This window comes from Pistacia vera, unplaced genomic scaffold (genome assembly GCF_008641045.1).
Source record: "Pistacia vera cultivar Batoury unplaced genomic scaffold, PisVer_v2 Contig387, whole genome shotgun sequence".
Lineage (NCBI taxonomy): Eukaryota > Viridiplantae > Streptophyta > Magnoliopsida > Sapindales > Anacardiaceae > Pistacia > Pistacia vera.
In genome coordinates, this window is record NW_022196209.1 from 120,549 (window position 1) to 136,779 (window position 16,231).

The 16,231-nt window shown below is 36.6% G+C and overlaps 2 protein-coding genes across 2 annotated transcripts; one reads left to right on the forward strand and one right to left on the reverse strand.

Annotated features, from left to right (window-relative positions):
* Positions 1-7,202: 7,202 nt before the first annotated feature.
* Positions 7,203-8,166, reverse strand: LOC116140914. Its single transcript, XM_031426482.1, has 3 exons — positions 8,040-8,166; positions 7,626-7,733; positions 7,203-7,276 (listed from the first exon to the last, which is right to left on the reverse strand). The coding sequence occupies exons 1-3, from the start codon at positions 8,164-8,166 to the stop codon at positions 7,203-7,205; spliced, it is 309 nt and encodes a 102-aa protein (XP_031282342.1).
* A 2,269-nt stretch (positions 8,167-10,435) lies between these two features.
* LOC116140915 (TMV resistance protein N-like) lies at positions 10,436-14,260 on the forward strand. Its single transcript, XM_031426484.1, has 3 exons — positions 10,436-10,874; positions 10,992-11,017; positions 13,157-14,260. The coding sequence occupies exons 1-3, from the start codon at positions 10,436-10,438 to the stop codon at positions 14,258-14,260; spliced, it is 1,569 nt and encodes a 522-aa protein (XP_031282344.1).
* The last annotated feature ends 1,971 nt before the right edge of the window (positions 14,261-16,231 follow it).

Sequence of the window (16,231 nt, forward strand, 5' to 3'; positions counted from 1 at the left end):
TTGGCTATTTCCCTGGCTATCGCCCAGGGTTTGTTTGCCTGCGAGACTCTCGCTCGTGCGTGAGGGGTTGCCTGCGGGGTTGGCGTCATTGTTCGCCCCCTGGCGGTGACAAAACAGATTGTCGACCTGCAGAATTCATAGCTGTTGGGGTAACATTTGTAAAGCGCGGTTGGTCAAGGTTCTAGGTGATTAGCTATTAGTTCCTCAACTCAGCCATGTTCTGTTGCATCGTCTGTGCAACCATTGTTCTGATAAGCTCCATCAACTGGTCATTCTTGGGATTTGACGTCCTTGCCCCCTGATCGTTCACGGTGTGTTGATCCGGAGGCACCAGTGGTCAGCGTCCAACGTTCTCCTGTTGCACCTCCTGATGGGCAGCTTCCATGTTTTCGTGATTTCTGGGGGTAGTTTTTGATTTAGTGAAAACCATTTTTGTCCTGGGATGGGTAAATCACGGTGAAAGTTTACTGGGATCTTTGAAATAGCGGCGGAGGCCCTCCTTCTAGCGCCAAAATGTTGATACAGAAATCTGCACCAATTAGCGAGATCCGATCGAACTTGTCGGGATCAGAATTGATGTGTGCGTGATTGCGGGTAATCAGCTATGGGTAAACAAAAATTCTAGAAAATAAATGGCAAGAAGGACTTTTAAAGTGGTTCAGCGAAGTTAACAGCCTACGTCCACTATGTTATGCTTAGTTGCTATGAGAGCTTACAATATAAATTCTAAACTAGAATTTTGTATCCCCTTCCTCATCGTTTTAGGGGGTATATATACAAGATTTAAATAAAGGGAGGAACAAAAATAAAGGGATTATAATTGATTGGGACTGCAATTCCAATATTCTCACGATTAGGCGCTAAGATTGCGCAATGATTGTTGTTAATCTGATCGTTCCAGTAATATCTGGGATCTGAAGTTATCTGGGAATTGATTGAATAATCATTCGGGTTCTCCGCGACTAGCTTGTGCTGGGTCTAGCTATGGCTCGACGAGCTTATGCTGGGTTGATCAATCATAGTCACCGAGGTCATTCAGGGTCGAGCTATATCCTCGTGTCGACTCGAGCTTGGCGGAAAAACAACACATAACACTATAAGTATAAGACTTCTTATATGAATTTTGAAGTTGCTTATTTATCTTTTTGTCTAAATGCTAAATGTGTATGCTAATTGAATAGTGAATATTCGCGATTATATATGTTGTGCGGGAAATCTAGAGAGGATAATTTCCTATTAGGAGAGAAAATATTTAGATTGACTCAATTTGAAAGGAAGATATTCAGATTTTTCTTAGATTTCAACTAAGGTAGCCGAAGATCATGTAACTTCTTAATCCTACATATTTGAATCTTACCTCAACTCTATCTATGTAAATGGGTGTTATATAAACCTATCATAACTTGTTTTTAAGGGGCAGGGCAATTGTTCTAGGAAAAGATTCATCATTTGTAATTCTCATTTAATAAGAAAAATAGTGGACGTAAACTCAAGATTCAAACTTGCCGAACTACTTTAAAAATTGCCTCTTGTCATTACTTGTATTTCCTCTTTAATTGTTCGATTGCTAGTTTTCATTAAATCACGCATATATCGGTTCCGATTCCACCAAGGTCAATCAGATCATTTGGGTTAGTGCGATTTTCGTATTAACAATATAAGTGTTTGAATTATCTGTTTTTATATATGGTCAACATACTAAAACTAGTTTTTTGACACGAATATTTAAAAGTATTATATAATTCTATTTTTTTATATTTTTAATTATCAAAAAATAACCAGCCTTTGAAGCTGTATACCTTTGAGTACAAATAGTACTAGTTTACCCATTTTGCCCTTTTATAAAAGAGGAAATTTCTCATTTTTTTGTAAGTTTCCTCGTAACTGGAATTGGAGTCGCGGACGTTCTCAAGCAAATCGACGACCAGATTTCGACAAGTTGGCGAGGGGAGATCGAATACTTGAGTTGTCAAGCATCAAATCAAGATGGGAAAGAAGATTATTTGTATTTTGAATTGAAAAGTTAGTGCTTGGTTTATATTTTAGGTTAGGGTTTATGTTTTTGTTAGATTTGTGTTAGACTCTTTGTGAAATGGTGTTGTTTTTGGTGTTAGAATGGCATATATGAAAGGTTCGTGTGAGGGATAGGTTGATTTTAGCTTGAAAAATGGTTTGATAATTGATTGGAATCGATCCGCAGTTGAAATCGATGGTTGCAGGTCGCTGCCCAGTCCATGCAAAATTTTTGCGCAAACTAGGCAGTTCGTCACAATTTCACACGGACTGAAAAATTTTGCACAGATTGAAAATTTCGCACAGACTGATAGAAACTTCTAATATAGAGAAGTGCTAGTCTCATAAAAGAATAAAACAATGGGTAAGTAGTTTTCTTCCCCTCATACTTGTTACAAAGTTTGATATTAGTTTAAGCTTGATAGCTCAAACATAGAGGTGGCACAAATGGGTCGAGTTAGGCGGGCCAATCCTAACTCGGCTTGTATTAAAGAGGGTTCAATCTAAACAGCCTAGTAGACGGGCCGGGTTGAACCCGACCCGCATGCAACCCTTGGGTGAGCCGAGTTGATATATGGTAACCTGGCGACCCGACGAGTTGCTATTTTGTTTTTTTGGAAATAACCCGCCGGGTTGACCCGCGGGTTGGCCGTTGGTTTGCAAATTTTTGTCCCTGCTGAATCGGATTTCTCCACTAATTAAGTAATCTACATAATATTTAATATAAATGATATTCCACTTCTTCTTCACTAATTATAACATGTGAATTAAAAGCAAGCCACATGGGTTGTCACATGTTAGGCAGTTAATCTCATAATTATTTATCCTTCTTTATAATTAAATTTTAAGGCTTGAGATCTAAAATTTTTTAATTTTATATTTTCGAATGAATATTATAAGTTGGTATATGATCACAACCCTTTATGTAAGATTTATTTATGAATATTTAAATTAAATTAATCCAAGTGTCCCAAAGGCTCTTTGTAAAATCTCTTTAATATTTCCTTTCACATGATAATTCATTTTTTGTGGAAATCTTNCACGAAAGTTCGAGGAAACTTCCTCCCGCTTAATGTGATGTTTGGAAATTCGTACTCCAGTAAGATAACAATATAGGGTGCATTTGGTTTCTTGTTTTTATTCATATTCTCAATCCTGTTTAAACGTTGTTTGATATGTTATTTTTAAAATATTAGTATATTTTTTTAATTACGTTAAGACCTTATAAGTTTTTTAATTTTTTTAAATACCCCCTAGAAAATAAGTTTAAAAACTAATAAAAATACCCCTATCTACCAATACCTGCCAGATTCCCACAACCACTACCGGTGGTAGTCAGAATCTATCACAATAGTCACACAGCCATCGGAAATAGCCAGTAATGGCCAGATCTGGCATTTTCTGGCCAGATCCACAATGGATTTTGCTAGAAAAGGCCAAATCTGCCGTCAACGATGGCTAAATCTTTGTCGTCGTTGACAGACAACGACGGCCATATCTTTGGCCGTCGCTGACGGCCAAAGATGGCCATCGTTTCAGCCTTTTCCAGCCGTCGCAGCCACAGCAGTTCGTAGATATGGCCTTTTCCGGTCAAATCTGTGGTGGATCTGGCCGGAAAAGGCCATAACGACGCGTTACAGCATAGATCCGACCGGTCTGTGTCGTAACGAAATTTTTCGGTCAGATTCCAACGGTGGTGGTCAGATCTGGCACTGTAGGTGGTGGGGGTGTTTTTGTCATTTTATATATTAGGGTCTTTAATTAAATTAGTAAACCTAAGAGCTTTTTCATAAATTTTTAAAGTTTACCTCGTAATACTCCCCTATCCAACAATCCAATATTATCCCCAAAATCTTATCCAAAATAATAAACCAAATGCACCCATAAAAGTTACAGTATCCGTTAGTTAATGACCTATCAAAACTTACACTTTGTTTTTCTTTAAAACCACCCTCTATTAATCACACAAATTTTTTTTCACCAACTCTTAGGTGGCAACACCCAAACTTTTTGCTAATAAATTTTTCAAAATTCAAAATCCATCGGCAAAAAACAGGAAGCTACCATTTAATGATTGAATCAGAGAGTTTGTAAGGTTACGTTGTGAACCAATCTTTATTGATACACTTTACTCTCTCACATTTTTTAAATTCATCTGAGCTATTGAAACACNTAAAATAATCCCAAAAATGATTGAAGTCCTCACATGTCTTCGAGATTGGGAACGATCGCACCTTCAAGATCAATACGAGGTTGTCGACGGTACTTTAATAGAATCATTTCAATTTTGTAATATAGATGATATGGATGAGGAAGATCCTAGTCAACCCCCAAATTAGTTGTTTTGTAAATTATAACTTGTAAATTAATTGTCAATTATTGCACTCTTTTTTCTTTACCAAGTTTTTATTCCATTGGGTTTTTTTTGGTGAGGTTTTTAACGAGGAAATAATTATTGTAATTTCTTATTTTATTTTTTGATAAATGAATAAATCTAATTTTTCTTATATTACAATTTTATTGTATTAAAATTGAATTAATATTTGAAATGTTAACAAAAATAAAAATTTAATTGAATTATTGATATTTAAAAAGTTAACTAAAAACAATTACACAAAAGAAAAGAAAAAAAAATTAAATAAAAAAAGGGGGGGCTAACCCGGCCCGGCCCGTAACATAATCCGCTGGGTTAGGGTTGGAGGGCTGGGCCAGCCAATCCTAACAACAAAGGTGGGCCGGGTTAGGCCTGACCCGCCAAAAACACTAACCCGCCGCGGGCGGGGCCGGGCGGGTTACTTTTCCAATATTACTCAAACATTTAGATCAAGGGATTACTTAATATAGGCTCGACAGTTTTCTTCTCCAAATGATAGTCAGTATCGGATGTTTTTGTCAAAATGTATTTGTATTTGGTATTTGAAATTGGGTATGTTCAATCTAAATTTGGGTTATTCCTCATAATATATATGTTAGCGGACATGTTAGCAAAAGGGTTTACTGGTGATTACTTTACAGTACTTACCATCTTTATTGTCTGATTGAGAAAGATTTTCCACAAACAATGAAGAGTTAGAGAAAGAAGAAATTCCAAGATATGGGGCATAGACCTTAGTAGAATTATGAAAAATGCAAGTCATCAAAAGAAAGAACACAATAAATGTGGTTTAGCAAGATATATCAACATTTGTTTTAAAATGTTTATGGACCAAGTAATCTTTTTGGCCTTGCAGGTATTGTCAAACTTATAGATTAACTGAGAAGAGTGATGTATTTAGTTTTGTCGTTGTTATTTTGGACTTGATCATAAGCTGACTTGTTATTACAAACACTGTACTAATGACAATAATCACGTAAGCTAGTGGGTTGGTTCCATGATTGGACAAGGGGATATCAAAATCATTGTTGATCCAAGGTTACAAGGAGACTTCGACATTGACTCTGCCTAGAAAGCTGTTGAAATAGCAATGCTTAGTATGTCTCAAACTTCCACGGAAAGGCGAAGTCTGGATCATGTAGTGAGGAAGTTGAGTCAATGTTTAGACATGGAGATTACTCATAAGGGAAGAGATGGGGCTAAACCCATGAAATGGTCTCTCTGAATCTAGGAACTACACTTAATCCTTCAGCAAGGTAGTACTTTCCGGTCAAGAAATTAAGACTAGGGGTGGGATAAACCGGTTNGAGTTAACGATCCCATCTTGACCATCACTTGTCCTCACACATGAATAACATATGAACAAACTGGCTTATTACACAAGACGTGACTAGTCTCGTGCTTATACTCCATATGAACCATATGCATCCTATGTTGAATTCAACCGTGATGTCTCAGGTCTAAGGATTAGTGGTACACTAGCACGATCCTATGATGCATCATTGACCACGTCCATGTGATTCATCGTAGTCTGTCATTTTTGATAAATAGTTCACTAACCATTTTTCCATGCTAATGTCTTACTGGCATACCTCTTATAATCACCCACACTAATACCATCACATGATATTCATTGGAGACATTCAGCATGCCTACTATGCAATGTTATTGCCCAATTAACATTACTTGCATAGGGAATTCTTCCATGATGTGATCTTCTCATTGGATGATCCACCAAAGCGTCTTCTTCGACAACCTTAGAATTGCTGGCGCCGTCGGAGTCTAGGATTCAGAGTGGGGTTAGCCTTTCCTCTTCTTTATGAATATCAGCCATGGTTTTGTGTATGAAAGCTTTAGGATCGAATACCTCACTCTATCAGATTTTTGAGTTGGAGTAGATTCCCTCATTCCGAGCCTAATAGAACAATTTGTGCAGCTAAGGTTTGCTTTGCGCAAACACCCTCTTTTTCCTTTCGGGAGTCAAGCTCTCCATTCTATAGAAATTCCCACGCATTTCGGATCTCAGTCTTCTCATTTTATCCTATGATAATTCCTTTATACGGAAATTAGATCCAATTCTTTGTGAAATTAAGGAGCCTTTTATTATTATGGATTTCTCGTTGGCATTTACCAAACCAATTGCAATTAAGTCATTCTAACCTACTTTCGAAAAATCACAAGATTTGAGCGGTTAATGGAGAGCACCAAAGTCATGCGTTGGACAAATCCCTTAATTCTTTGATCTCGCATTTTTCCACTTATCAAAAAAATCTCTTTCCATCACCGGAAGGTTTCAAATATTATGTTCAGTTTCTGGTCAATTTTCAATCTTATCTTGACTTGCAGATTTCCCCTGAACTTTGCCAAAACCGTCATGGCCGCCGCCTTCCTTGATTTCGCGTTATTGTCTGCCGCCGATGAAACCTTTGTACATTTGGACTACCAACCAAAATAGGTAGATATTAGATATTCGTTTCGGGGTAATAGAATCTATTCTATTTCTTTCCTAGGTGACCAACCACTCCTACCCTTGTTGCTATTTGTCGGAATTAGGGCACTGTTGTTGCCAAAAATCGCAGAGAAACAAAATGCGTTTGGCAGTCTTTTTTGGGTATATGGCTCGATTAAACGATTTTGAAGGGTGGGGGCTTGTTTTAAAATTTCAAAATTTAAACAAACGTTAATTATATTTTACCCACATGTGTTTAAATCTTATAAGTTTAACCCGTTTTACATGTTTAATGAATCCTAAGGGTATCTCTAACCCACGCTATTGCTATTTTGGTGTGAAAAACACCAAAAAAGCTTGAAACTGCTACTCCAATGCAGCGCCATTTACCGTACCAATTTGGTGCGGCTGAACAGCGCCACGCCAAATTTGGTGTAGCACTGTTCATCCACACCAAATTGGTGTGGTACTGTTCATACAATTTTATTTTTTTTTTGTTATTTGTATTTAAGTTATTTTGATTATTATTCATATTAATATTTATGATAATAAATTCATAATAATTATATAATTCAAAAAATGATGAAAAATTAAAAACAAAACTTTATTCAATGCAAATATTAAACTAGAATAACTCAAAATAAAAATTAACACTAATTTAAAAACACTAAAATTAAAAGAAAATACAACATAAACTAAAATAACTAAAGTGTTCCGATAGATTAGTTCCGAATCCTGTAAGACTATCAAAATATTGGAAAGAATTAGAGTTCTTTTGAGGTCCTTGACCTTGTTGTTGAGCTCTTTTTTGTATAATTCTTGATTGCTCATTTTGAAAAAACTCACGTAGGATTGGATCGGTTATGGATTTCAAATCCTTGAATAAAAATTTGTTATCTTCTCAATATTCTGCCAAAGGCAATTTTTTCATTTGGATTTCATAATTTTGTGCCCTAGCTGAGTTACCCTGATTGAAAATAGCAGTGAGCTGTCAATTTTCTTCAGTAATAGTTTCAAAACTGTTTAGAACTTCTTTATCATTTTTCCTTTTAAATTTTGCTTTCTTCACACCAGTGGGTCGTTGAGCTGAACTACCCCTAATATTTTCATTATTTATGTTTAGAGAATTTGACGACATGTCACAAGGCATTGATTGGGGAGACTTTCAAGTGGGAGTCTTTGATTCTTGTGATACAAACCTACCAGTTTTCCTTTGAAATACTTCTACGGCGTTAACATTATCTGCAAATTTTTCAATATCCTTAAGTATAGGCCACACATGATCAAATCTGAAACCTTTCTTGTAACTTTTATCTTGTGCTAGTAACATTTTGGCTTGAATCATCTACAAAACAATGTACATATAACGTTAAAATCAATTAGTTAAAGAAAATTAATTAAATGTAACAAATACTCACAATATCTTGCTCAGAAGCACCACTTGNTATCCGAGAGTGATGAATCCCTTGTCGATCCACCATACTCTTGATACACTTTTCAATATAGCTAACCACTACCGTTCTGATAGTCCTGAGAGGACTACGTTGGGCTAGTGTCAAACTACACTAATCGGTACACAAGGTGCTCCAGTGATATTAAGTCTAAGGATCACATGCACCATTATTCATTGAAGGATTTATTCCATAGACACTGGGGTAACCATCTATGTAGAATCCTCCAATGGGCTGGACCAGTGAACTTGCCAACAGTAAGCACCCATGTGTTGCACCAGGTTGTCATCAAATAACCTTGATAAGTGAGATCTGTCACTACTTTTTAATAGGGTCATCAAACACTATGATAGGTGTACTGTATTATCTATGCCCTATGTGATATATTGTCTAGCTAGTAATTCTTTAAGAAATATATGATAAAATCCACTAAATAACTTTTGCAAACATATATACATAGAGGTATATAATGTAACATCCGAAAATTCTAATTTTACTTCATATAAATATATACACAAAATAACTGATATACTTTAATAAGTATAAGGTAGTCTTGGACAGTGCCGCCAAACTCCTCCGCTTCTTGATGTTCCACCCGATCGTAAATCATCAAGTACCTACAAAACTATGGGGCTAATCGTCCGGATCGGAAGAGAATAAGATGAACTCATCTTATGGCGAGTCCTATTCCTAAGTCATAAAGAAGGGCTTTAGCCTTAACGGCCTTATCCATTGATTTCATACCTTGGTCTAGTCGATCATCAATAAATCTTGACTATTTTTTATATTTCTTGGGATCAAGTTAACTCTAGAGCTAGACAGTGAAAGGGAAGGGGCTTTGCTCGGAGCTCGCTTAGGTTATGCTTTGCGTGGGGCTATTCCTCGCTAAGAATAAGAAAAGAAGGGCTCTCTTAGGAAGCAATAAAGTCCCACAGTCTCCTCTATGCGTGAATCCCATTCGATGCATCTAGGGTTCTGGCTTTAATCGGAGTAACGCCTGCTTTCGATGGCAATCAAGGTCGGAAGAGGTGCTTACTGAAAGAGTTAAACACTAAGCTCATTTCGTAGATCTACGATTTCTCCAAATAACTAAGTGAGCACTAATTGCTTAGTAAATAAACCAAAGTGCATTACTATTTTTCCTCTATTACTCATGTTCTGATTTTCCTTTTCTCACTTTAATCTTTAATAATATTCTTCATTCTTTTCTGATATTCTGCATTCTTTTCTGATACTCTGATTTGCTACTTAACAACGTGCAAAGACAATGAATAAAACTGTACATCGTCGAGCACATAAGAAATACTGAATCATGTAAGTAGCATAATACATATGCATAATAATAAACTGTATTGAAAAAGAACTTTTTTTTCTTTTCTGTTATCTATATATTATGCTGTATCTTTTTCTTTTCTTCTCTGTTTCTCTTTCTTTTCTTTTTTCTATTCTGGTTTGCCGATCGGACTAGGTTGATGCATGGATTTGGAACCCTGGCCATGTGAGTGGGTACAGTCTTCATCTACATGCACTACTGATGGACTGTACAAATGTTGTATCTCTCTGCTGTGGCCGCTCACTAATGGCAGCGTGCATGTAGGTATGCTCTGCTGGGTACATTCCTCATCCACATACACTACTGACAGACTGTATAAATATTGTATCTCTCTGCTGATGCCGCTCATTGATGGCAGCGTGCATGTGGGCATCTCTGTCACTCACGGGTTCCCCATCACAACAATCTTCTTGCCTTTCTCTAACCCTTTCTTCATTAGGGTTTAGCCAACTCATGCATGCATTTTCTCTTTGGATTTTCATCAAACACTTCACAAGCACTTGCATCTACCATGTTGGCTACACTTCCACATCTCTTTAAATCNTAAAAGAAATTATTACCATAAAAGTAATTATTATTTAATAAAAATATCATTCCTAATATTTAATTAATATATACCAAAATAATAAGTGAAATAAATTAATTTTTTATTATTACCATAAAAGAAAGAGAAAGAGAATATTCTAAGGAATATATATATGTATATAGGAGGGGCGAGGAGAATGTCAATGAGTAAAGGGTATGGCTACGATGCATTCACGAAAGGTTAATAGGGGGGGCGAGGAGAATGTCAATGAGTAAAGGGTATGGCTACGATGCGTTCACGAAAGGTTAATAGGAGAGGCGAGGAGAATGTCAATGGAGAGGGCACTAGTGAGCCAATAGTGCCGGCTATCAATGCGCCGCTTAATAGTGGACCACCTACGTCTACCCAAAATGCTTCTGTTTTGGATGAGGCTGTAATCAACAAGATGATTCATGCAGCCATTACTGGGGCCTTTAGGGGGAATGTGAAAGGGAAAGGACATGAGGATGTCTTTGTCGCCTTCACCGGCAGGGCCAATAAAAGGCCCAAAAAGCAACCAAAGAAAGGTCCAAATTTTGGACCCAAGAATAAGGGCTTCAAAAAGCCAATGGTGAAGGCAGAGAAGACCAATGCAAAGGGAAAATATTTCCACTATGGAGAAGATGGACACTGGAAGAGGAACTATCCTCAATACCTGAATAGTCTGAGGAAAGGCAAAGGAAAACTAGGTACAAACCAATGTCTTATGATTGAATATGAATTAAGTGTTAATTAAGACAGTCATCCCTTTCACATTCCTCCTAAAAGCCTTAGTAATGGCTCCTAAATCATCTTGTTGATTGCAGCCTCCTCCAAAACAGAAGCATTTTGGGTAAACGTACGTGGCCCACTATTAGGGAGCGCATTGATAATCGATGCTACTGGCTCACTAGTGCCCTCTTCATTGACATTCTCCTCGCCCCTCCTATTAACCTTTCGTGAACGCATCGTAGCCATACCCTTTACTCATTGACATTCTCCTCGCCCCTCCTATATATATATTCCTTAGAATATTCTCCTTCTCTTTCTTTTATGGAAATAATTTCTTTTATGGAAATAATCAACAATTAATTTATTTCACTTATTATTTTTGTATACATNAGGACCCAATCAACTGACTGGGTCACCCTCCCAGGCTAGGTTTTAAAACAATGCTCATGTTTGCAAACCACAAGCTATGAAGCAAATTTTCTCTTGATTTTGTACCATCCTCATCTGTTATCGTTTTCATTCTGCTATTTCTATGCAAAGGGGAGGGAAGACTTAAAGGAGGGAGAAAAAATTTTCTCTCAACTTTGGGATAGATGCCGACGCTACCGCTAGTCGTTTTTCACCATTTTTTGGCGCCAAACAACTTTCCCAAATTTTCTTGTCAGCTTAGCCACCTTTACCTACCTATTTGTTGCACCGTCAGGCTTCAAAGTCATGCAATTGCACTTATACTAGCCAACCGCTCACACAACCCACTTTGTGCGTGACTATGGTTTAGGTGAACCAACACGCCCAATTCTCCACAATCGCATTGCCCCAACGCATGATTGTGTGCTACTTGATGGGCTTCGAGCGCGACCTACCCTACTACACTGCGAGCCAATGTGCCTTGACTGCCTTGCATGGTGTTTGCTTTTGTTTGTCACCTCCATGCCCAAAATGTGCTTTGTGGAGTTGATTGATTGTTGTTGAGTTGAGTTGTGGAATTGATTCTGTTTATGGAGTTATTTTGGTTTGTTTGTTGGAGTTGGTTGAGGTTGGGTTTATTTTTTACTGCCCCCCACCTGCTCGACGAAAGTCCTCACCCAACTGTATAAGGTATCGTTGTAATTTATATGAACAGTAGATGATATATTTGTAATTTATGTGAAAAGTCATTTTATTTAATATAATGGTAAGCCGGGTCAATCTGCTATTCAGTTAAAAAACCTTGAATTATGCTTTCTTAACTTCCGAATTTCAATTCGTATAAAAGTCGATGGATGCGGCGTGGTTACCATAGCTCATGCATTTATTTGAATCTCTGGAAAAGAGTACAGGATACCTGGAACCAATAGGTTCTGGTTTTGGTTCTAGTTCCGGTTCCAATGTTTAGGAACCACACAATACCAGTTCCGGTTTTGGTTCCTAAAACTCAGGAAGTAGTACTGTGCAGTTTCGATTCCGATTCCCTCTTTTGTGGCCAGGTACCCAGACCTGCTCAGCCCTAGATATAATGACATTATTCTTAGAAAAAGGAAACTTGAGTTTATTAAATATAATTTATAAATTTTAAGGATGATTTTGCAAAATTTTAAAAATATTGCAACTCGGCTTATGATATTTGTTAATGGTTGAGATATGCCTCGTCGTTTGTGTGTTTCTGAATAAGCTGTCTAGTCGTCTCGTCAGTCAGGGTGGGTTCCCTTAAAACTATCTACCCGCTACAAGGAAATCCAGTTGGGCAATCATGAACTTCACTTTAGCGCGCTTAGTACTCAACCTTGAAGTCTTTTCAAAAACTGCAAGTATCGGGAGAAACTATGGCAGCTACCTTCTTTTCACGTCCCACTTCCAAAAAAGAAAGTTTTCTGCTTTTGCGTTGAACCCCAAACGTGAAACAGTGACTTATTTAACTTGTATTTGTATATGCAAGCAGTTTGGTTGGTTTTTGTTAAGAAAATGGAATTTTTAAGACCTTTGCAGATTTTTAGACCTCAGAATGATTAAGATATTTTAAAATTTTCACTTTAAAATTTTCTAGGAGTTATTTTGTTTACACTTAAGCTATATATAAATTTTTAGATATTTTAAGGTGTATTATTAATGAAAAAAATATTTTGTACTACTATATTTAATTATGAATATATATTATTGACTTAATTTGTAAAGCACTTAGGCATTTTAACTAAAAGTTATAGAATATTTATTTTAATTTAAATAGAATTACTTTTCTCTTTGATTTAATTAAACTTACTATTGTGTTTTATATTTTGTTAAGGATGAAGCTGACTTGATAGAAAATACTATCGAATTTATTTTCAAAATACTGAATCATAAGTCCGAAATTGATTACAAAGGCCTCGTTGGAGTAAAATCGAGAATCAAGGACATTGAATCACTACTATGTATTGAGTCAAAAGATATTGTCAAATTGGTAGGAATTTGGGGAATGGGAGGTATAGGCAAGACAACTCTTGCTCGTGCAGTATTTGCCAAACTTGCAAGTCAGTTTGAAAGTGCCTACTTTCGAGGAAATGTGAGGGAAGAGGTGAAAAAATCTACATCAAATTATTTGAGTGAAAAACTTCTTTCTGCATTATTAGAGGACCGATGGGCCATTTTAGAGTCCACCTTCACTAAAGATAGGCTTCGTAGTAAGAAGGTTCTAATAGTTTTTGATGATGTGACATGTGTAGAGCAAATGAAAAATTTAATCGGAGATCCTGAGTGTTTAGGTCTTGGAAGTCAAATAATAATAACATCAAGGGATAGACAAGCACTTCAAGTTTGTGGAGTGAGTCATGATAATATATATGAGCTTAAGGGATTAATGGATAATGAAGCTCTTGAACTTTTCAGTCGACATGCCTTTAAGCAGGAGTATCCTCCAATAGGTTACGAGGAGCTATCAATAAGGGTAGCAACATTCGCTGATGGTGTTCCATTAGCTCTTAAAGTTTTGGGTGGCTTACTTTTTGGCAAGCCAAAGTCAGTATGGGAAAGTGCCTTGTGTGACTTACAGGGAAATCTAAATCCAACAATCCAAGATGTGTTGAAAATAAGTTACAATGGACTTGATTGTCAAGAGAAAAAATTATTTCTAGATATTGCATGCTTTTTGGAAAAAGCTAAAAACAAATTTAAACGTCTTCCAATAGAAATTCTTGATGTCATTCAGTTTGTCTCCGACTTGAGAGTAAGTAATCTCATTGACAAGTTTCTCGTAACTATAGAATACAATGAGATAGATATGCATGATTTATTACAACAAATGGGGCGAACAGTAGTCGAGCAAGAATCTAAAGATCCAGGTAAACGCAGCAAATTATGGCGTCATGATGATATCTATCAAGTGTTAAGAAGAAACACGGTGAGAGACTAACTGATTAATTTTTTATATTATTATAAATTGGAAAACATCATCCATTTATTATTATTAATTTTTAATCGTCATGCATCATGTACGTCCACATTCTATACTTGCTAATTTATTAGTTCCTACAGGTAAGGGTTAAGTTAGACTTGGGGCATGCCTACATTTGAATTTTACAAAAAAGAATTCCGAGAGAAAAAAAATAGATTATAATTTTATAACTACATGTTGTAATAGTAGGCTTTGACATTTATTTAAGATACTAATTTATTGTCATTTGATTGTTAGGGAACTTAAGCAATTGAATGCATCTCCTTGGATATTTCTAAAATAAAAGAGAGAAACTTGAAGTACGATGCTTTCTTGAAGATGCAAAACCTCAAATTCTTGGACTTTTACTCAAACTTTTACTCAGACTTTTACTTGGCCTTTGAAGAGGATTACTTTGGAGACTTCACGTACTTTTATTGTAGATGTTGCTTAGATAAATACGAGTGTCGTGGCGGTTTTAGCTGTCAATATTGCTCACCGAACGAAGAGAATGAGAATAAGGTTCATGCTTTGCAGGGCCTAGAATTCAGTTCATATGACATAAGGTACTTTCACTGGTTTGGATATCCTTTGGATTCATTGCCATCAAATTTTGAGTTGCAAAATCTTGTTGCGTTTATCATGCCTAGTAGCGAAATTAAACAACTCTGGAATGGTCTCCAGGTATAAATATTTATCTTGATATTCTCTTTTTTTGTAGAAAATCATAAAGCTAATCATATAATTTATGTTACTTCCTCATCTCCTTAATTTATTGTTTGCAGCATTTAGAGAAGTTGAAGCATATTAACCTTATCCACTCCAAGCACCTAATTAGAATTCCAAATCTCTCAATGATCCCAAACCTTGAGAGTTTGATTCTAGAAGGTTGTATAAGTTTGATTGAAGTTGATCCGTCAATTCAATATCTAAAAAAGTTGAATAAGTTGAATCTTAAAGGTTGCAAAAGCCTTAGAATTCTTTCCATGGACATTCAATCAAAATTTCTTATAGAACTTATGCTCTCTGGTTACTCAAGTCTCGAGATTGCTCCAACCATCACGTGTAACGTGATTGAAGTATATTTAGATGGAACATCTATAACAAAATTGCCTCGCATCGAACGTCCATCAAGCCTATTCCTCTTGGATCTTGCATTCTGCTTGAAAGTCTCTCACGCGACATTTGTGAGTTGAAGACTCTTATGTACCTTGATCTCACACCTTCCTCAAACCTCCATAGATTCCCCAACAACTTAGGACAATTAGAAGATTTGGAGGCACCCAAGCTAATTATACTGGCACAAGAGAACTACCACATGCCATATCATCTTTGAACGGTCTTAAGAGGTTACCCTTAGGTGAACCTATTCCAATCACGAGGTTTCACGACTGTGTTGGCACAATTTTTTGTCTGATCGCCAACAATTTATTGTCTTCGACCAATATGGTAAGACAGAGGTGAGGGACGAGAGTACTGACTTGGATATGTTTCAATGCTACAGTGTTATGTCACATAATGTATTCCTGACACATATCGATGAACCTCAGTTGGTTAGAAAAGAAATCCGGTATGTTACTTTTGATTTTAGTGGAGAAAATTACAATGTAAAGAAGTGTGGCCTTAAGATATATTTCAACGATGGTATTGATGGACAAGTGAAACAATACGAAGGAGATTTCAGCTTAAACGTGGAGGAGGAACCACAACCCAAGTGACAAAAATTTGATGTCTCCACCACTCTCAGTCTCTAACGAAATTGCAATCTGCTTGACTGGTGCAAAACTTTTCCCTCTAACAATAGTTTCATGCTCAGACCCATTTTACGAAAAACCTCTCCTCATTGCTTATGGTTTCCAAGTCAGAGGAGAGCTCTGTTGGGTCAAGATTTTCTTGTACTTTCGCTAAAGCCACCTCTACCATTCTCAATTTCAGTGAGCGACATGGATT

Coding starts and splice junctions, on each gene's coding strand:
- LOC116140914 (XM_031426482.1), bottom strand. CDS start 8,166: ATGTTACTAGCACAAGATAAAAGTTACAAGAAAGGTTTCAGATTTGAT. Junction 7,734..8,039: donor AGTATTTCAAAGGAAAACTG/GTAGGTTTGTAT, acceptor AATATTGAGAAG/ATAACAAATTTTTATTCAAG. Junction 7,277..7,625: donor AAAAAGAGCTCAACAACAAG/GTCAAGGACCTC, acceptor GTGGATGAACAG/TGCTACACCAAATTTGGCGT.
- LOC116140915 (XM_031426484.1), top strand. CDS start 10,436: ATGCGTTCACGAAAGGTTAATAGGAGAGGCGAGGAGAATGTCAATGGA. Junction 10,875..10,991: donor GAAAGGCAAAGGAAAACTAG/GTACAAACCAAT, acceptor TGTTGATTGCAG/CCTCCTCCAAAACAGAAGCA. Junction 11,018..13,156: donor CCAAAACAGAAGCATTTTGG/GTAAACGTACGT, acceptor TATTTTGTTAAG/GATGAAGCTGACTTGATAGA.